Source organism: Tachyglossus aculeatus, chromosome 13, assembly GCF_015852505.1.
Source record: "Tachyglossus aculeatus isolate mTacAcu1 chromosome 13, mTacAcu1.pri, whole genome shotgun sequence".
Classification (NCBI taxonomy): domain Eukaryota; kingdom Metazoa; phylum Chordata; class Mammalia; order Monotremata; family Tachyglossidae; genus Tachyglossus; species Tachyglossus aculeatus.
The window spans coordinates 23,255,828-23,278,158 of record NC_052078.1 but is presented as its reverse complement, the minus strand read 5'-3'; the positions used below and the strand labels follow the sequence as shown (position 1 = coordinate 23,278,158).

The 22,331-nt window shown below is 46.9% G+C and overlaps 1 protein-coding gene across 1 annotated transcript; it reads right to left on the bottom strand.

Moving 5' to 3' along the window:
- Nucleotides 1-3,568: 3,568 nt before the first annotated feature.
- Nucleotides 3,569-21,830, bottom strand: STEAP4 (STEAP4 metalloreductase). Its single transcript, XM_038755828.1, has 5 exons — nucleotides 21,796-21,830; nucleotides 15,624-16,075; nucleotides 11,812-12,339; nucleotides 7,604-7,768; nucleotides 3,569-4,110 (listed from the first exon to the last, which is right to left on the bottom strand). Exons 2-5 carry the CDS (start codon nucleotides 16,071-16,073, stop codon nucleotides 3,841-3,843), a joined length of 1,413 nt encoding a protein of 470 aa, XP_038611756.1. The 5' UTR covers nucleotides 16,074-16,075; nucleotides 21,796-21,830; the 3' UTR covers nucleotides 3,569-3,840.
- Nucleotides 21,831-22,331: the final 501 nt, after the last annotated feature.

The window sequence follows — 22,331 nt, the reverse complement described above, 5'->3', positions numbered from 1 at the left end:
AAAATTTTCCTCCCCAGGCATCAGTCTTCTAGATGCCCAAACAAATCTGGCCCAGGGAAGTCTACCCTTGGGCAAGTCTTTTAACTTCCCTGTGCCTCAGTTACCTCAGCTGTAAAATGGGAATTAAGACTGTGAGCCCCATGTGGGGCATGGATTGTGTCCAGCCTGATTTGCTTGCATCCACCCCAGGGCTTAGTACGGTGCTTGGCACTTAGTAAACGCTTAACAAAATACCATAATTATTAATTATTATTAGTGTCACACAAGCCCAATTCTGTGTGAAATTATTCCCACATATTGCAGCCCTGTTATCAGCCCATTGTGTCACACAGGCCCGTACTGGTGCTGTGTTAAATTCTCCTCACACATTTCAGTCCCTTGTCTCTAAGCCAAGAAGTGAGAGACCAGAGCAATGATTCTGTACCTGGGAACAATTCTGTACAAAAATGAAATCAGAAAAGTAGATTCCCAACTGCTTAGAGTGGCAGGGTTTTTTCCTCACATTTTCCTCCAGAATTAACTAATCTGAAAATGGGAATTAAGACTGCGAGCCCCATGTGGGACTTGAATTGTGTCCAACCTGATTAGGTTCATTCATTGATTCATTCAATTGTATTTATCGAGTGTTTACTGTGTGCAGAGCACTGTACTAAGCGCTTGGGAAGTACAAGTTGGCAACAGATACAGTCCCTACCCAACAAGGGGCTCACAGTCTGCACCTGGTGCATTGTAAGCACATAACAAATACGATTAAAAAAGAATAAAGACATTAATAGTAATAGTGGTATTTGTTAAAAGCTTACTATGTGCCAAGCCCTGTACTAATCGTGACTTCATGTGCATATATGTTTTTGTGCAATTCCCCACGTTTGGAGATACTGTACTTCCCAAGAGCTTAGTACAGTGTTCTGCACACAGTAAGCACTCAATAAATACAATTGATTGAATGAATACTGTTACATTAATCAGTTTACCATTCCAGTCTTGGCCGTTGCAGTGTTCTGGGAAAGGAATATTGGTCTCTTAGGGGTACATAACCTCAGGGCTGTTCCACCTGGGTCCTGGGTGGCTGTGGCTATAGTCTCCCCATCAATTCATCGATTGTATTTATTGACCTCTTCCTGGGTGCATAGAATTGTTCTGAGCACTTGGAAGAGTGCAGTAAAACAGAGTCGGTAGATACGGTCCCTGCCCTCCTGGAGCTTATAGTCTAGAGGGTCAGGCAGATATTAAAATCAATTACCAATAGGAGAAATGGCGGTCTAATGATATCAAAGTCAGAATCAGAGATTTTAAGGGGTACCCAAGAGTGTAAGTGATGCTAAAGGTAGGGTGAATTAGGGTGGAGAGTTGAGAAGTTCATCAGGAAAGGCCTTCTGTCAGTTAATTTTATTTATTGAGTGCTTACTGTGTGCTCTGCATCAGCCCTTGGGAGAGTACAATATAACAGACACATTCCCTGCCCACGGTGAGCTACGTACTTTAGTGCTGTGGGGCTGGGATGGGGAAATGAATAAAGGGAGCAAGTCAGATTGAGGCAAAAGGGAGTGGGAGAAGAGGAGAGGAGGGTTTAGTCAGGGAAGGCCTCTTGGAGGAGATGTGATTTTCGGAGCGTTTTGAAGGTGGGGAGGGTGGTGATCTGTCGGATATCAAAGGGGAGTGAATTCCAGGTAGGAAGACGGATAGTGCTCCAGGGATTGAGCCTGAATTGACCTCAGTGTCCCTCCAAGATTTTTTTCAGGCTGAGCCCATCACGGGTTTGGGCAGAATAGGGCCCTCAGCCTTCCCGAACCCCAAAAACCATTCCCTGGCTGGCGTCTCAGAAGATACAGAGCACACCTGGGAGTCAGAAGGAGCTGGGTTCTGATCCCGGCTCCACCACTTGTCTGCCGTGGGACCACGGGCAAGTCATTTCACTTCTCTGGGCCTCAGTTTCCTCATCTGGAAAATGGGGATTAAGACGGTGAGCCCCATGTGGGACAGGGCCTCTGTCCAATCCGATTACCTTGTATCTGCCCCAGCGCTTAGAACAGTGCTTGGCACAGAGTAAGCCCTTAACAAACACCATCACTATATGTGGTTTTGCCGAGAAACTGGACTAACTCCCTTGTGGCCCTGAGAACAGAGTTGATTCCATTTGTCTTGCTAGGCCTTTTTTTTAATGGAATTTCTTACACTCTTACTATGTGTCAAGCACTGTACTAAGCACTGGGGTAGATACAAGTTAATCAGGTTGGACACAGTCCCTGTCCCACGTAGGGCTCACAGCCTAAGAAAAGGGAGAACAGCACAGACCTGGTAGTAATAGTATTTATCAAGCACTGGGGAAAATGCAAAAGAGGTGACACATTCCCTTGTCCACCAGGAAAAGTGTCAGAGATAGATAGAGCCGGGTGTTTCCACACCTGGGACGTGAAGCACAGAAATAGTTCTTTTTCAACAAAGGGATAACACATCTCATGAAGAATGAACATAAAATTAAGGACTTAGGACATCATTTAGAAGAATATTTTTATTCAAAAGAGATAGTATATCAATAAACGCGAGCACAAAATACAATCCGTTTACAAAACCCAGCTTCTCCTTCCTCTAGGTTGAACATAATTGGCACCATGATCTGAGGGGCAGGGAAAGAAGTCAGTGTTTGGGGGCTACCAATTTGGGGGGGGGGGGTGTCACTAAATGGCGAAAAACCCATGTGGGAGGCCAAAGGAGATCATCCTCGGTTCAAGGCTTGGTTGAGGAAGGGAACGGGGACTCTAAGGAGTGGACTTACTGTCAGCACTGGCCTGTCATTACACTTCTAATTTTCCCGCTCACCTCCTGCTCAGGCAGGAATGGCATTGCGAATTTGAGGGATTTCTTCTGGAAGTTCCTAGTGTCAAGGGCGGGCCTTCCATGGGAATGGCCAGACTCGGGCCTTGTGGAAAGCGCACGGGCTGGGAGTCAGAGGACCTGGGTTCTAATCCCAGCTGCTCCGTGACCTTGGTGATCTCAGGGCCTTGCTTCTCTATGCCTCCGTTTCTTCAGCTGTTAAATGAGGATTAAGACTGCGAGCCCTGTGGGGGTAGGGACTGTGCCCAACCTGATTAACCGTAGTGCTTAGTACAATGCCTGGCACATAGTAAGTGCTTAACAAATACCACAAAAACAAAAAACAACTCGGGATTCCAGGACTTTTTCCCGGTCAATCAAAGCACCTTCCTGGAATTTCTTTATCCCCATCTGTACCTGGGACCTTCCGTCACACTCCCAACCATTCCAATTGGGGAAAACAGGGAAAACACATCCTGTCTTCTCCTGCTCCCACTGCCCGACCCAATTCCTGATCCAAGGATTGGCTCAGCCTCCTCATCTGGGTGGAGAAGGCTCTCTGGGGCCGAATGGATAAAGCAGAAGCCTGGGAGCCAGAAGGACCTGGGTTCTAATCCCTGCTCTGCCACTTGTCTGCTGCGTGACCATGGGTAAGTCACTTCACTTCTCTGGGCTTCACTTATCTGTAAAATGGGGATGGAGACTGTGAGCCCCACGTGGGACAGACACCGTGTCCAACCCGATTAGCTTGTATCCACCCCAGCGCTTAGTATGGTGCCTGGCACATAGCAAGCGCTTAACAAATACCACAATTATTATTATTTACCTTGGCATCTATTCCAGGCCAAGGATCCATCAGTCAACGCTATTTATTGAGCACCTACTGTGTGCATCGCACTCTACTAAGCACTTGGGAGAGTACAATAGGATTAGTGGACTTGATCCCTGCCCTCAAGAAGTTTATAATCTAGCAGGGAAAAGTCTTTTTTTTTTTTGTAACGTCCTTGGAAAATCCGGCAACAGCCCTCACACGTCTGCTTTGCCATTCTCACACTGGGCCTTCTTTGCGGTTTTCGAGTTTCTCTCCCAGCCCTGACGAATCTGCGTCAGGGGCCTGTCTATGCAGGGCATCACGAGGATGAACTTGATCACCAACACCACGCAAGGAAGGATGAGGGCGAGGACGTAGGCTGAAGGAAGACACCATCTCAGAATCGTAGGGCTGAGGAACCTCTTCCCGCCGTACACCAGCGTGTGAGCCGTACACAAGATCAGAGTCAGGTAACCAAGCTTAGACTGTAAGGAAGAAGCACAAACACCAAAAATAATAATAATAATAATGATGGTGGCATTTATTAAGTGCTTACTATATGCCAAGCACTGTTCTAAGCACTGGGGAGGTTCCAAGGTTATCAGGTTGTCCCATGCGGGGCTCCCAGTCTTCATCCCCATTTTACAGATGAGGGAACTGAGGCCCAGAGAAGTGAAGTGACTGGCCTAAAGTCACGCAGCTGATGACTGGCGGAGCTGGGATTTGAACCTCTGACTCCAAAGCCCGTGCTCTTTCCACTGAGCCACGCGGCAACCACTTAAAGCAACTTAAAGCAAAAGATTTTTTAAAGGTAACACAGTCGAACTGGAGCTGTAGCTGTAACTGTAGCTGGAGCTCTGTTATGGACGCCTAGATTACTGTTGGAGCGCACTCCGTTTGGCCAAAATGGGTGTTTTCACTCCGCCCTCTGGCTAGACCACTTTTAGGGAATCGGGGCTCGTTTGCCCAGCAACCTGATCCCGATCGGCTTCGGCGTTGCTGTGGTATCACAGATAAAGGACAAGGCAGTTTGGATTAGTGGTTAGAGCAAGGACCTGGGTGTCAGAAGGTCATGGGTTCTAATCCTAGCACTGCCACTTGTCTGCTGTGTGGCCTTGGGCAAGTCACTTCACTTCTCTGGGCCTCAGTTACCTCATCTGTAAAAATGGGGATTGAGACTGTGAGCCCCACATGAGACAGGGACTGTGTCCAACCCAGTTTGCTTGTATCCACCCCAGTGCTTAGTAATACTAATGATGATGGCATTTGTTAAGCGCTTACTATGCGCAAAGCACTGGGGAGGTTACATGGTGATCAGGTTGTCCCACAGGGGGCTCACAGTCTTCATCCCCATTTTACAGATGAGGTAACTGAGGCGCAGAGAAGTTAAGTGACTCACCCAAAGTCACACAGTGACAGTTGGCAGAGCTGGGATTCGAACCCATGACCTCTGACTCCAAAGCCCGGGCTCTTTCCACTGAGCCACGCTCAGTGCCAGGCACCTAGTATTCACTTAACAAATACCACAATTATTATTATTATTATTATTATTATTGTTTTGAGGTCTGAGCAGGGTCGTGATAATAACTTTGTTTTCCCAGGGGTGATGGCTTTTTGTGGGGGGCCCCTTGGTGATGCTTACGTTGCCCTGTGTATGAAGAACTAGAAACCGTCTCCCCGATTTATTTAATCACATTTATTGAGCGCTTACTGTGCACAGAGCACTGTAATAAGCGCTTGGGAAAGTACAACAATAAATAGTGACATTCCCTGCCCGCAGTCTAGATTTGGCAGATTAGACTGTAAACTCACTGTAGGCAGGTTACCATCTCTGTTATTCTGTTCTCCCCCAATCAGTAATTCAGTCAATGGTATTTATGGAACACTTGCTATGTGCAGAGCACTGTACTAAGCACCTGGGTGAGTACAGTACAGTAGAACTAGCAGATCTGTTCCTTGCCCATAAACAGCTTACAGCCTAGAGAGCGCTTAGTACAGTGCTCTGCACACAGAAAGCACTTAACAGATAACATTGATGGATCAGAGCCACTAGATTGTAAACTCCTTGAAGGCAGGGAATGTGTCTAGCAACTCTACTGTATTGGACTCTCCCAAGTGTTTAGTACAGTGCTCTGCACACAGTAACTGCCCAAGAAATACCACTGATGAATCTATCGATTGATACTTTGACTGTGAGCCCCATAAGGGACAGGGATTGTGACTAACTTGATTATCTTGTATCTACCCCAATGCTTGGCACATACTAAGCACATAAAAAATGCCACGATTATTATTATTCCGGTGTGGTAAAACCTAGTTTTCCCTTTACGTTCAGCCCTGCTCAGAAAATACTAGAAATCTCAGAATCCTTTGCAGTGGAAGGGGTGCGGAATACTTGGAGAAAGTTAGGAAGAGGAGAGAATGGAGATGTTGCAAGGGGTTGGAAACGAAAAATATAAAAGATGAACACAACAAGGAAGGGGACCCAAGTAGTAAGCCTGCAGTAGTTTGAAGGGTTGTTATTGCTAATGAGAATGGAACAGGAGGAAATGGGTTTAAACTGTAACATGAGATTTTTAAGTTAGGCAATCAATCAGTAGTATTTATGGAGTGTTTACTGTGTGCTGAGTACACTTGAGAAGAGTACAATACAGTAGAATTGGTGGACATAATCCAGTGACAGATTGGGGAAATAGGAGAGAATAAGGATCCGAGGGTGGAGTGATTATCAAGTGTTTAGTGGGTATTTGTTAAGCGCTTACCATGTGCCAGGCACTGGGGTGAATATAAGCGCTTAGTACAGTGCTCTGCACACATTAAGCGCTCAATAAATACGATTGAATGAATGAATAAGCAAATTGGGTTGGACACAATATGGGCCTCACAGAACCAAACGCATAGGTGGTGCAGAAAGGAGGGTGGTTAAGGAAATGAGGGTTTAGTCAGGGAAGGCCTCTTGGAGGAGGTGAGATTTTTAGGAGGGCTTTGGTGACGAGGATGGGATTATTAGTCATGAAGCTCTGGAATTGGAGGCTGAGAGATTGGGGGAATCTCTCCCACTGGAGGCTTCTAAAATGGGGAGACAAAGAAATTTGAGGGGAGGGGGAGGATGGGTCTCTGGCCCCAGAAGACAGTGCAGAGGAATGAGAGCGAGTTCTTTAGGGATGGTGGGATTCAGCAGTTGGCTTGCTGTAGGCATGGAGTCGCCTCAGCCTGCCGGGTTCTGCGGAGGTCCGGATCCACACTCTAGTCAAGCCCGGGGCCTCATCAGCCTTGGCCCGATCCCTGAAGCTCTTGGGGCCCCTTCTGGGCTCTAGCCATCTTGGCCTTTCTCCAGAGCCAAGCCCGGTTCAATCCCCCCACACCCGGACTCGATGTTATGAACATTTACAAAAGCATCGCGCTTGCTCGCCTCAGTGAAGCTGGGCCGGTTTCAAGAGAGGGCATCGCCGTATTTGAGAAAGTTCAATCTAGCATTTGCTGAGGTTCGTTTAAACGGAGGTTGGTGGCCGCAGGGGAAAAGGCGGGATGGGGGAGACTCCTCCTGCGGGTGCTCAGTAACACAGGCCAAATAGGGAGGCTCCTTTTTGGATCTGACCCCATTCTAGCCGGGATGATGATAATAATTGTGGTATTTGTTAAGCACTTACTCTGTGTCAAACACTGTTCTAAGCACTGGGGAAGATACCCACAGGGCTCACGATCTAAGCAGGAGGGTGAACAGGTATCCAATCCCCATTTTACAGCTGAAGTAACTGAGGCACAGTGAAGTGAGGTGATCTGCCCAAGGTTACGCAGCAGAGCTGGAATGAAAACCCAGGCCTGGGCTTTATACCACTAGGCCATACTGCCCATCACGCGTTAGCCACTGATATTAGATTTCCTGGGAACTTGGTAAAGGTGAGCCTTTAAACCTGATTTTTGCCATGAGAAGAGATTTTTCTTTTCTTTTTTTTTTTTTTTACTTCAAGTCCTTACCTGGATAAACCGGAATTCTCTCCAGTTGACGGTGTTGCTGACAGATGGCAGGGAAGTTATTCCCAAGAGGACAAACAGGAAGAAGCCCAGTATTCCCAAGGCTAGGTAGGAGTCACTCAGCCAGCCACTGGGGATGATGAATGGATCAGTTCTATTGGCTACCGCCTAAGAAACATTTTAAAATCATTTTTAAAATCGCACATGATGGGAAGCTTAAATATTACTGCAAAACATTTTTTAATGGTATGTATTAATCGCTTACTATGTGCCAGACACTGAACTAAGCACTGGGGTGAACAAGCTGTTCATGTTGGGCACAGTCCATGTCCCACATGGGACTCACAGTCTTAATCCCCATTTTACAGATGAGGGAACTGAGGCACAGGGAAGTGAAGTGACCCGACCAAGGTCACGCAGCGGACAAGGGGCTGAGCCGGGATTGAAGAGAGCAGATATTTCTGCAAGATTGAGCTTTCCGTCAATCCATCATCCACCTTAGTCAATCAACCTTGAGCCCAATGTGGTACATGGACTTTGTCCAACTTAATTATCGTCTATCTACCCCAATGCTTAGAACAGTGCCTGGTACATAGTAAGTGCTTAAATACCACAATTGTTATTATTACAATCATATTTGTTGAATGCTTACCGTGTGCAGAACACTGTACTAAGCACTTGGGAGAGTACAATACAACAATGAACAGACACATTCCCTGCCCACAATGAACTCAGCATTTAGATGTGTATCTATTTAATCATTTGTTTAATTGTTGACTTTCCTGTTTAGGTAAGGACATCATCTGCTGTGTGACCTCGGGTGAGTCACTTCACTTCTCTGTGCCTCAGTTGTTTCATCTGTAAAATGGGGATTAAGACTGTGAGCCCCATGTGGGACATGGCCTGTGTCCAACTTGATTATCATATATCTACCCTCTACTGCCCAGATCACCTTTTCAAAAGCGCTGTTCAGAGCACATTTCTCCCTTTCTCAAAAATCTCCAAACCATCTTCTCTTTGGAGTCAACTCTCATTCATTTGATTGTATTTATTGAGCGCTTACTGTGTGCAAAGCACTGCTTGGGGAGAGTGCACTATAAACAATAGACAGATTCCCTGCCCATAATGAGCTTACAGTCTACAGGGGGAGACAGACATTAATAGAAATAAATAAATGACAGATATGGACCTACGTGCTTTGGGGCTGGGACGGGGGATGAATAAAGGGAGCAAGTCAGGGCGATGCGGCAGAGAGTGGGAGAAGAGGAAAGAGGAAAGGCCTCTTGAAGAAGATGGATCTTCAATAAGGCTTTGAAGGTGAGGGGGGAGAGTCATTGTCTAAACTCTTGACCACTGGATTCAAGGTTCTCCGCGAGCTTGGTCCTTCGTGCCTTTTTACTCTCTTCTGCTGCTTCCTGGCTCACAGTCCTGCTCCTCCCATGCTAAATTCCTAACCACAGCTGCACTTCAACAGTCCGCTCTCCAACCCGTTATATACAGTAATCCCACGGGATAGAACTCTTCTTTCACTCCACCCAACCACATCCTGTCACTTGCTCACAGCCTCCTAGAACACACCTCCCTGGCAGGCCTGAGTCATCCCTGTCTTTCTGGATACCTCTGCGTCAAACAAACTCCTCACCATTGGCTTTAAAGCACTTCACCACTTTGCCCCCTTCTACCTCACCTGGCTTCTCTCCTTCTACAATCCAGGCCGCTCACTTTGGTCCTCTAACACCAACCTTCTCACTGTACCTCCATCTCATCTATCTTCTCATCCAAGTCCCGCCTCTGGCCTGGAACACCCTCCCTTCTCTAATCTGACAGACAATGATTCTCCCCCCCTTCAAAGCCTTATTGAAGTCACACCTCCTCCAAGAGGCCTTCCCAGATTAAGCCCCCCCTTCATCTCCTCCCACTCCCTTCTACAAACACCCTGACTTGCTTCCTTTGTTCTTCCCCCCTCCCAGCCCTACAGAACTTATGTCATTTATTTATTAGTATTGATGTCTGTCTTCCCCCTCCCCCCAAGATTGGAAGCTCGCTGTGGACAGGGAATGGCTCTGTTTATTGTATTATACTCTCCCAAATGCTTAATACAGTACTCTGCACCAAGTAAGCGCTCCATAAATACGTTTGAATGAATGAATAATTGAATCAATGACCCTTAGCATGTATGAGTAAATCAATTTATGACATATATTAGTAATTATTTTGACTTACTTTTGTCACCTGATTTTTTTGCCCTCTGGTGCTTACTGTGCCTACAATCTGAATCTGTCTTCCCCATTAGTTTGTAAACTCCTTGAGGACATGGATCAGGTTTTCCAAGTCTATGGTGTGCCCCTAAAAGAGAGCTCTTCGTACCTTAGGCTCCATAAATGCTTTTAATAATTGTGGTATTTGTTAAGCGCTTACCTTGTGCAAAGCACTGTACTAAACGCTGGGGTGGATAAAAGCAAATCAGCGTTGGATGCAGTCCCTATCCCACAGGGGACTCATAACCTTAATCCCCATTTTACAAATAATATTGGGAACTGAGGCAGAGAGAAATCAAGTGACTCACCCAAGGTCACACAGCAGACAAGTGGCCGAGCTGGGATTAGAACCCAGGTCCTATTGATGCCCAGGTCCATGCTCTTTCCATTAGGCCACACTGCTTCTTTTGATGGTGATGATGACTGGAATAAGGCCTGAGTTTCTGCCATGAGGGTGGGAAGCTATCAGCTCCAAACAAATGAGCCTTGGGACCCCCTGGGCCAGGTCTGAGTTGGATCAGAACACCGTTCGGTCAGTGGATTGAAAATCTGTTCTCTGGCCCCTGATAATAATAATAATAATAATAATAATGGCATTTATTAAGCGCTTACTATGTGCAAAGCACTGTTCTAAGCGCTGGATCACACAGGATCCTTTCTCCAGAGGGGCTCTGCTGGTGGGAGGGGTCTGCATTGGGTCAGACTGGTCCAAGATATTCCTGGAGAGGCTACAGTTTATCTGAGGATCAATCTAGAATTCTGAACTTAAAAATAAAATCACAGAATCCCACATTTCTGGTAGCCCAGTAGCTGCACGTTTCAATAGTTCGTTCATTCAGTCGTATTTATTGAGCGCTTACTGTATGCGGAGCACTGTACTAAGCTTGGGAGACTACAATGCAACAATAAATAGACACATCTCCTGCCCACAACAATTTACAGACTAGAGGGGGAGAGACAGACGTCAATACAAATAAATAAATTACAGATATGGACATAAGGGCTGTGAGGGGGGAAGGAGAGGAGGGGGCTTAGTCTGGGAAGGCCTCTTGGAGGAGATGTGCCTTCAATAAAGCTTTGAAAGGTGGGGAAGAGTAGTAGTTAAGTGGATTCATTGAATTTCTTGATAAAAGCTGATAAAATTCGTTGTTAAATGCCGAGTGGAAGCAGAGAAACAGCACGGCCTGGTAGAACGAGCATGGGCCCGAGATTCAGAAGACCTGGGTTCTAATCCCTGTTCTGCCACTTAATTCCTCTGTGTGTCTGTTTCCTCATCTGTAAAATAGGGATTAAATACCTAAAAAAAAAGGGTATTTGTTAAGCTCTATGTGCCACGCACTGTACTAAGCTCTTGGGTAGATACAAGCCAATCAGATTGGACACAGTCCCTGTCCCATGTGGGACTTTCATTCTCAATCCCCATTTTACAGATGAGGTAACTGAATGATGATAATAATGATGGTATTTGTTAAGCACTTACTATGTGTCAAGCACTGTTCTAAGCGCTGAGGGAGATACAAGGTAATCAGGTTGTCCCATGTGGAGCTCACAGTCTTTAATCCCCATTTTACAGATGAGGTAACTGAGGGACAGCAAAGTTAAGTGACTTGCCCAAAGTCACACAGCTGACAAGTGGCGGAGTGGGGATTAGAACCCACGACCTCTAACTCCTAAACCCTTGCGCTTTCCACTGAGCCACGCTGCTTCTCTGAAGCCCAGGGAAGTGAAGTTACTTGCCCAAGGTAACACAGCAGACAGGTGGCAGAGCCGGAATTAGAACCTACGACCTTCCGTGCTCTATCCACTACGCCATGCTGCTTCTCTATCTGTAAACCCCATGTGGGACAGGGATTGAGTCCAATCTGATCGTCTCATAGCTACATCATTATCGAACGCATAGTAAGCGCTTAAATACCAGTTATCATTATCAAGGAATAATAAGAATAACCGTACCTGCTTAATGACGTAAGCGTTTATTTTCCATCGGACGAAATAGCGGATGGGAATGACGAGCGTATATAAGACGTGGAGGGAGGCGAAAGCCAGGGCGACGATTCCGAGCTGTTTCCTACATCTCATCCAGTGGTCCAGCCAATCTGGAAACTGGCTATATTTTGTGCCTCGGTACAACTGCAGGATGGCGGCAAGGATTCCAGGGAGGTACACCAAGGCCAGGAGGACGAGAGCCGCTATTGGGAAGACGCGGTTCGGGATGGAAATGGCCACGAAAAACGTCACGTCTTCCTTTCCGTGAACATAGGGATAGATCACCTCCCGGATCACGCAGTATAAAAAGAAGAAAACACACACGACCGCAGATAGGTACACGGGGAACCTCCACATAGGAAAGAGCTGTAAGGGGTAGTCTTCGATCTCTTTGGCCGCCGAGAGAGAACCTTGGTCCAGAGGCGTTAGTCCTAGAGTCCGGACGATATCCATCACTCTCTGTTTAGATTTACTGTCATCTCCACAGACGAACACCTGGAGTTTAAAAACAGAATTTTCAAGGCCCGTTATAAAAATAACGCAGAAGAGTTTAGGAGAAGCTACTTTATCTTGGCTCACACTGATGCAAAATTGGCTATGACCAGCCCTTATTCTCTCCACTTCCCTGCTTTGTCCTGGAGCTCCACATCGGAAGAGCAAATTCCGCTCCTGTGGGAGCCTCGGGAGTGAAATATTTGACGCCCTTGATGGCGAGCTATGTTAACATAACCCTGGTACTGGCAAGGAGATGGGGCTGTGATCAACTCCCTGGAGATGGGTGGGAGCTCAGTGAGTGCTTACCGTGTGCAGAGCACTCTACTAAGCGCTTGGGAGAGGGACAATAGAGCAATATAACAGATCCATCACAGATGAGATCATGGTACAGTGAGAAGGTTGGTTTAGAAGAGTGAAGTGTGTGGGCTGGGTTGCAGTAAAGCAATGAGGTGAGGTAGGAGGGGGCAAGGTGATTGAGTGCTTTAAAGCTAATGGTGAGGAGTTTTTGTTTGATGAGGTGGATGGGCAACCCCTGGAAGTTCTTGAGGAGTGGGGAGACATGGACTGAATGTTTTTGCAGAAAAATGATTCGGGCAACAGAGTGAAGTAAGGCCTGAAATGGGGAGAGACAGGAGGCAGGGAGGTCAGTGAGGAGGCTGTAATGAAGGTGGGATAGGATTAAGTGCTTGGATTAACATGGTAGTAGTTTGCATGGAGAAGAAAGAGTGGATTTTTGAGGGATTGTGAAGGCTGAACTGACAGGATTAATGGATAGCTTGAATATGTAGGTTGAAAGAGAGAGGAGTCAAAGATAATGCCAATTTTGCAGGCTTGGGAGATGGGAAGGAGGGTGGAGCTGTCTACAGTGATGGGGGAGGACAGGAGTTCTGTTTTGGCCACGTTAAGCTTGAGGTGATGGCAGGACATCCAAGTAGAGAGGTCTTGGAGTCAAGAGGAAATGCGAGACTGCAGAGAGGGAGAGAAATCGGGGCGGGAGAAGGAGAGTTGGGAATCATCCTCATAGAAGTGGCCGTTGAAGCCACGGGAGTGAATGTGTTTTCCAAGGGACTGGGTGTAGATGGAGAATAGAAAGCAGCTCAGAACTGAGCCTTGAGGGACTCCCACAGTTTGGGGGTGGGAGGCAGAGGAAGAGCCTTTGAAAAAGATTGAGAATGAGCCGACAGAGATAGGAGGAGAACCAGTAGAAGGCAATGTCAGTAAGCCGAGGTTGGATGATATTTCCAGGAGAAGGGGGTGGTCGACAGTGTCGAAGGCAGCTGAGAGGATGAGGGGGATTAAGATGGGGCAGAGGCTGTTGGATTTGGCAAGAGTTTTACTCTTCCAAGCGTTTAGTACAATGTTCTGCATACAGTAAGTGCCCAAGAACTATAACTGAATGATTGTAGGACCTTGGGTAAATCACTCAACCTCTATGTCCCACAGTTTCCTCAACTGTAAAATGGGGCTTCAATACCTGTTCTCCCTCTTATTTAGACTGTCAGTCAATAATTTGAGTGCTTACCGTGTGCAGAGTGCTGTACTAAACATTTGATATGCTAATAAACAGATCTATTTCCCGCCCACAATGAGCTTAGTCTGAGAATCCCATGTTCGACAGGGACTGTGTCTGACCTAATTACTTTTTATCCGCCCAAGCACTTAGAAAGCTGCTTGACACATAGTAGATATTTATCCCATACCATAATAATAAGAATAATCCCTTTCCTGCCTCCCAAGCCATGCTTTGAGGGAATATTCTGCAGGCATCTCACATCTATCCAATCGTCACTGGGGTTCGGAAATGACTGACATTGAGTTCCTAGCCAGGCTTCGCCAGCTTTGTGCCTGGGTGACATCAGATTCTGGCCCAGGAGTCAGAAGGATCCGAGTTCTAATCCTGTCTCTGTCACTTGTACGCTGTGTGACCTCGGGCCAATCACTTCACTTCTCTGGGCCTAGGTTACCTCACCTTTTAAGTGGGGATTAAGCCTGTGATTCCCCATGTGGGACATATTGTGGGCAGGAAATGTGTCTGTTCATTGTTCTATTGTACTCTCCCAAGCGCTTAGTACAGTGCTCTGCACAGATTAAGTGCTCAATAAATACGACTGAATGAATGACGTGGACTGTGTCCCACCTGATGTACCCCAGTGCTTAGTACAGTGCCCGGCACGTAGCAACTGCTTAACAGATGCCAAAATTTTTTTTAAAAAAGCTCAATTTTAGCTTGCAATTTTTCCTTTCTCTTTTCTAACTGGCCAATTTTTAGAGATGATATTTCCAATTATTCATTTATTCATTCAGTCGTATTTATTGAGCACTTGTGTGCAAAGCACTGTTCTAAACACTTGGGAGAGAAGTAGCATGGCTCAGTGGAAAGAGCACTGGCTTTGGAGTCAGAGGTCATGGGTTCAAATTCTGGTTCCACCACCTGTCAGCTGTGTGACTTTGGGCAAGTCACTTCACTTCTCTGTGCGTCAGTTCCCTCATCTGTTAAATGGGGATTAAGACTGTGAGCCCTCCGAGGGACAACCTGATCACCTTGTAACCTCCCCAGCGCTTTTAGACTGTGAGCCCACCTTTTAGACTGTGAGCCCACTGTTGGGTAGGGACTGTCTCTATATGTTGCCAACTTGTACTTCCCAAGTGCTTAGTTCAGTGCTCTGCACACAGTAAGCGCTCAATAAATACGATTGATTGATTGATTGATTAGAACAGTGCTTTGCACATAGTAAGCGCTTAATAAATGCCATTATTATTATTATTATTATTATTACAGTATGGCAACAAATAGACACATTCCTGCCCACAATGAGCTCACAGTCTAGAGAGGGAGACAGACATTAATATAAATAGTAAATAAATAAATGACAGATATAGATGTGCTGTGGGGATGGGAGGGAGGACGAATGAAGGAGCAAGTAAGAGCGGCATAGATGGGAGTGGGAGAAGAGAGGAGAGCTTAGTCAGGGATGGCTTTTGGGGGGAGATGTGCCTTCAATAAGGTTTTGAAGTGGGGGAGAGCAATTATCTGTCTGATAGGAGGCTGGAGGGTGTTCAAGGCTGGAGGTAGGATGTGGGCGAGAGGTTGGTAGTGAGATAGATGAGATTGAGGTGCAGTGAGAAGGTTGTTAGGGGAATGAAGTGTGCAGACTGGGATGTAGTAGGAGAGTAGTGAGGTGAGGTTGGAGGGGGTGAGGAGATTAAGAGCTTTAAAGCCACTGGTGAGGAGTTGGACGAGCAACCACTGGAGTTTCTTGAGGAACCGACCGGTTCACTTTTACCTGTCTGCTGGCATCCAGCGTGCCTGACTGGAGAGCCCAGGCCGAGACCGTGTTGAACGCTTTAACTACTGTAGATCCAAGCACCAACTGGGCCAGATGCTCAGCATTGGAGTCGGGGTACTGATTGATTTTGAGGTTGTTGCTCACATCCACCAGGACTTTCCCCCGCAGGTCGTCCGCCAGCTCTGCCAAGAAGTCGTAATGCTGCCTGTGGAGCGCCACGATGATGAGGTCGGCCCTCCGAGCCGCCTCTCTGTAGCACAAGACCTCCGCTCCCTTCGGGACCAGGCTGGATTCTTGGGGCGTCCGGCTCCCGAACACCACAGGATAGCCGCACTGGAGCAACTTGCACCCCAAGGATCTTCCAAAATCTCCAGTGCCGAACACACACACGGTCTCGTATTTGTCTCGGGGGGCCATGGTAAGAGGGATTGCAGTTTTCTCCTCCATAACTAAAAAATGGCAACACAGACACCGCGGAAATGTGAACGCGTTGGAACTGATATGTAGAAATAATGATTGTGGTATTTTTTTAAGCGTTTACTGGACAGTAAGCTCATTGTGGGTGGGGAATGCACCTGTTGATTGTTGTATTGTACTCCCCAGGTGCTTAGTACAAAGCTCCGCACCCAGTAAGCGCTCAATAAATACGATTGAATGAATGAATATGCCATTCATTCATTCAATCGTATTTATTGAGCGCTTACTGTGGGCGGAGCACTGTGCTAAGTGCTTGGAAAGTCCAATTTGGCAACAGATAGAGACAATCCCTACCCAACAACGGGCTCACAGTCTAGAAATAATAATGGTATTTGTTAAGCACTTACTATGTGCCAAGCACTGTTCTAAACACTGGGGTAGATACAAGGTAACAGGGTATCCCACGTGGGGCTCACAGTTTTAGTCCCCATTTTACAGATGAACTAACTGAGGCCCAGAGAAGTTAAGTGGCTTGCCCAAAGTCACACAGCGGATAAGTGGTGGAGCCAGGATTAGAACCCATGACCTCTGACACCCCAGCCTGTGCTCTTTCCACTAAGGCACGCTGCTTCTTTGTACTAAGGGCTGGGAGTAATATCAATTATTTATACATTTATTGTTCCCTTTAAACTCTATAAGGCAGATCACTACCCCAAGAATCACTGATGAACTGAACATCAATGTGGCTGACAATATTGGAAAGGGAGAAAAGGGAGACCCCGGCTTTCTATTTTATAGAGTTTAACTTAATTTTCATGGAGTTTGCAGGTGGCCAATTTATGGTTTTTTTCCACGATACATCTTCACTTTTTTCTCTCCGTGAGAAAAACAGTAGTACAATGTCCATTCTAGGGAATAAGACTACCAAGCACCTTGTAACCTCCCCAGCACTTAGAACGGTGCTTTGTACATAGTAAGTGCTTAATAAATGCTATCATTATTATTATATATCTCAATAAATACCACTGATTGATTGATATAGTAACTATATTGATATGCTGGTATAGTAACTCCATTAATCACAGTCTTAAGAGAAGCTGAGAAGAATTTCAGAGCCCAATATCCGGGTTTTCTTCAGGATTTAAAAAAATGTGTCTTTAGTATCCTGATTTTCTAATAATCCCCTAGTGAATTATTAAATCACTTCACTTCTCTGGACCTCAGTTACATCATCTGGGCTGAGAGACAGGAGGATGGGAGATCGGAGAGGAGGCTGATGCAGTAATCCAGTCGGGATGGGATGAGAGATTGAAGACCAGTCTCAATCAAATTGAGTACAAGGGTACAAGCAAATTGGGTTGGACTCAGTCCCTATCGGGCTCACAGTCCTAATCCCCATTTTACAGATCATCATCATCATCAATCGTATTTATTGAGCGCTTACTGTGTGCAGAGCACTGTACTAAGTGCTTGGGAAGTACAAGTTGGCAACATATAGAGACAGTCCCTGAGGTAACTGAGTCCCAGAGAAGTGAAGTCACGCGGCAGACAAGCGGCGGATCCAGGATTAGAACCCATGCCCTTCCAGCTCCCGGGCCCGTGCTCTATTCTCAGGCCACACTACTTCTCAAGTGCCGTCACTGTCTTACTGACAAGGGGATGGCATAGGAGAAATAATTGTGGTATTTATTAAGCCCTAACTACAATCACACGTTGGAGGAGATACAAGATAATCAGGTCAGACATGGTCTCTGGCTCACGTGGGCTAGAGTCCGGGCCTGAGGGTCAGAAGGATCTGGGTTCTAGTCCCACTTTGCCACGTATCTGCTGTGTGACCCTGGGCAAGTCGCTTCACTTCTCTGGGCTTTAGTTACCTCTCAGTGAGGATTGAGGCTGTGAGCCCCAAATGAGACAGGGACTGTCTCGTATCCAATTTGCTCGTATCCACCCCAGCGCTTAGTACTTGGCTGGCGCATAGCAAGTCAGCTATGTCAGCAACTCAGAGAAGCAGCGTGGCTCAGTGGAAAGAGCATGGTTTTGGGAGTCAGAGGTCATAGGTTTGAATCCCAGCTCTGCCAATTGTCAGCTGTGTGACTTTGGGCAAGTCACTTCACTTCTCTGTGCCTCAATTCCCTCATCTGTAAAATGGGGATTAAGACTGTGAGCCCCACGTGGGACAACCTGATTACCTTGTATCCTCCCCAGTGCTTAGAACAGTGCTTTGCACATAGTAAGTGCTTAACAAATGCCACCATTATTATTATTAAGTCCTTAACAAATACCATTATTAATATTATTACCCTATCTGTGCCTGTTCTCTCATCTGCAAATTGAGGATTAAGACTGTGAGACCCATGTGGGACAAGGACTGTATCCAACCTGCTTAACTTGTATCTACCTCAGCACTTATTTTTATGCTTGGGACATAATAAGTGCTTAGCAAATGCCATTTAAAAAAAAAAAGAGGAGGGAGAACAGGTTTTTCCTCCTGCTTTACAGCTGAGGAAACTGAATCATTGAGAAGTTGGCCCCAGCTCACAGACAGCAGGAGAGCAGCAGAGCAGGGGTTAGAATTTAGGTCCTTGGATACCCAATCCTCTGCCCTTTCCACTGTCATGCTGTCGATCAAGGATGTTTATTAAGCACCTCTGAACAGTGTACTAACAAAAGAAACAGAATAACAGAGAAGCAGCGTCTGTCTGTTCAGTGTCTTTGGCAAATCACTTCACTTCTCTGGGCCTCAGTTATCTCATCTGAAAAATGGAGATTAAGATTGTGAGCCCAACTTGGGACAGGGACTGTGTCCACCCTGATTTGCTTTTATCCACCCCAGCACTTAGAACAGTGCCTGGCACATAGTAAGTGCCTAACAAATACCATAATTATTATTATATCATCATTACCACAGTTACTATACCTAAGAAAGACAGATTCTCTCCCTTGTTACTATTACTCTGGTCCTAACTACCACAATTACTGTGCTTAAGGCCCCTTCTTGACTGTGAGCCCATTGTTGGGTAGGGACTGTCTCTATATGTTGCTAAATGGTATTTTCCAATCGCTTAGTACAGTGCTCTCCACACAGTAAGCGCTCAATAAATACAAATGAATGAATGAATGACAGACAGATTCTCTTTCTTAGATGGAAAACTCCTTGTGGGCAGCAATCACGCCTTGTACTCTCCCAAGTGATTCACTGAGAGGCAATAATCAAACACACTAATAATAATAATGTTAAGCGCTTACTCTGTGCCAAGCACTGTTCTAATCAATCGTATTTATTGAGCGCTTACTGTGTGCAGAGCACTGTACTATGCACTTGGGAAGTACAAGTTGGCAACATATAGAGACAGTCCCTACCCAACAGTGGGCTCACAGTCTAGAAGTGCTGGGGTAGATACAAGATTATCAGGTTGTCTCATGTGGGGCTCACAGTCTTAATCCTCATTTAAAGATGAGATAACTGAGGCACAGAGAAGTTGTCACACAGCTGACAAGTGGTGGAGGCGGCATTAGAACCCATGACCTCTGACTTCCAAGCCTGTGCTCTTTCCTCTAAGCCACGCTGCTTGGTAATTATAGCTGCATTCTAGAGGATGAGATGTGGGGAAGAGGAGCGGGATTTAGGGAGAGGAGAAAAGGCACTTTAAAAGCTCAGGAGGAGGAAATGAAAATCTGCAGAGTAAGATGGGGAGAGGGAAAATCTTGAAAAACCACAAAGTGGAAGAATAATATTGATAATAACTATGGTGGTATTTGTAGTTATGGTGGTATTTGCTGAGCACTTCCTATGTGTCAAGTATTGTACTAAGTGCCGGAATAGACAGAAGATAATCAGGTCCCAGTGGTAGACAATTCCCTGCCCACAGTGAGTTTAAAGGCTAGCGGGGAGATAGACATTAATGTAACTAAAGAAATTATAGATACGCACAAAAGTGCTGTAGGGCTGAGGAAGGGGTGAAATTCAGGTGTAAGGGTGATGCAGAAGGGAGTGGGAGAAGAGGAAATGAGGGTTTAGTGGGGATAGAAGATTTGGGGAGCCGGAGGGAGGGGGATAATAATAATAATAATAATAATAATAATGATGATAGCATTTGTTAAGCGCTTACTATGTGCCAAGCACTGTTCTAAGCACTGGGGGGATACAAGTTAATCAGGTTGTCCCACACGGGGCTCACAGTCTTCATCCCCATTTTACAGATGAGGTAACTGAGGCACAGAGAAGTGAAGCGACTTCTACAAAGTCACACAACTGACAAGTGGCAGAGCTGGGATTAGAACCCACAACCTCTGACTCCCAAGCCCGTGCTCGTTCCACTGAGCCACGCTGCTTCTCAGGATAGAGGATTTAGGGGGTGGAGGAGTGGATAGAAGATTTGGGGAACAGGGGGGTGGGAGAGAGAGGATTAGGGAAGCAGGAGGGAGGAAGGGGATAGAAGATTTGGGGAGCAGGAGGGAGAAGAGGGATACAGGAGTAGGGGAGCAAGGGGGAGGAGGTGGATAGAGGATTAGGGAGGTGGGACACACACACATACATACACGCTGCTTTAGAGAAGCAGCGTGGCTTAGTGGAAAGAGCCCGGGCTCGGGAGTCAGAGGTCGTGGGTTCTAATCCCGACTCCGCCACTTGTCAGCCGTGTGATCTCGGGCAAATCACTTGCCTTCTCTGTGCCTCAGTTCCCTCATCTGTAAAATGGGGATTAAGACTGTGAGCCCCACGTGGGACAACCTGATCACTTTGTAATCTCCCCAGCGCTTAGAACAGTGCTTGTAAGCGCTTAACAAATTACCATCATCATTATTATTATTAGGGGAGCAGGGGGGAGCAGAGGGATAGAAGATTTGGGGAGCAGGAGGGAGAAGGGGGATAGAGGATTAGGGGAGCAGGGGGGAGGAGGGATAGAAGATTGGGGAGCAGGAGGGAGAGAGACAGAGGATTAAGGGAGCAGGTGGGAGGAGAGGGATAGAAGACTTGGGGAGCAGGAGGGAGAAGGGGGATAGAGGATTAGGGGAGCGGGGGGAGGAGGGGGATAGAAGATTTGGGGAGCAGGGGGGAGAGACAGAGGATTAAGGGAGCAGGTGGGAGGAGAGGGATAGAAGATTTGGGAAGCAGGAGGGAGAAGGGGGATAGAGGATTAGGGGAGCAGGGGGAGGGAGGTAGAGGATCAAGGGAGCAGGTGGGAGGAGAGGGATAGAAGATTTGGGGAGCAGGAGGGAGAAGGGGGATAGAGGATTAGGGGAGCAGGGGGGAGGGAGATAGAGGATTAGGGGAGCAGGAGGGAGGAGAGGGATAGAAGATTTGGGGAGCAGCAGGGAGAAGGGGGACAGAGGATTGGGGAGCAGGGGGAGGGAGATAGAGGATTAAGGGAGCAGGAGGGAGGAGGAGCATAGAAGATTTGGGGAGCAGGGGGGAGAAGGCGGATAGAGGATTAGGGGAGCAGGGGGGAGGGAGATAGAGGATTAGGGGAGCAGGAAGGAGGAGGGTAGAAGATTTGGGGAGCAGGAGGGAGAAGGGGGATAGATGATTTGGTGGGTGGAGGAGTGGATAAAAGATTTGGGGAGCAGGTGGGAGAAGGGGGATAGAGGATTAGGGGAGCAGGGGGAAGGAGGGGGATAGAGGATTAGGGAGGTGGGACACAAACACATACATACATAGATACATACATACTCACACACATAAAGACACGCACACACCCTTAGGTCCCGGCCTAAGGGAGGAGGGGTGAGGGGTCGGGGGTCAGGGGGGGCCTACCTGCCTGGGAGCGTCTGGGAGGTGCAGCCCCGGGCCCTTCGCCCTCCTTCTAATAAAGCCCCCCTGGGGGGGAGCGGGGCGGGGCGTTAGCGGGAAGCAGCAGCCCCGGCCCCATTCCGGGAAAATCCGGGGAAAAAAAGAACAGAGAAAAAAAAGTCCCTCCTTGTCACCCCGCCCGAATTGCAGCAGCAGGGATTCGAGGTAGACCGTCCCGCCCCGGATTCCCCAGCGTGGGGGAAGTGGGCGGGGGCTGGGCCATAAGGGCCCCAAAAGTCAGCGCTCAGTACAGCGCCGGACACGTAGGAAGCGCTTAACAAATACCTGGGTGGCAGCACTTAATGTAGACCTCCACCACCATGATATTAATAATAATAATCAGCACTTAATGTAGACCTCCACCATCATAATATTAATAATAATAATCAGCACTTAATGTAGACCTCTGTCATAATAATAATAACAATAATAATAATGGTAGTATTTGTTAAGCGCCTACTATTTATTTTATTTTGTTAATATGTTTTGTTTTGTTTTCT

Excerpts from the sequence above, each read along its gene's own strand:
- STEAP4 (XM_038755828.1), bottom strand. The coding sequence starts at position 16,073 with ATGGAGGAGAAAACTGCAATCCCTCTTACCATGGCCCCCCGAGACAAA. Across the intron at positions 12,340-15,623 it reads CGCTGGATGCCAGCAGACAG|GTGTTCGTCTGTGGAGATGA; the intron begins GTAAAAGTGAAC and ends TTTAAACTCCAG. Across the intron at positions 7,769-11,811 it reads ACGCTTACGTCATTAAGCAG|GCGGTAGCCAATAGAACTGA; the intron begins GTACGGTTATTC and ends AATGTTTCTTAG.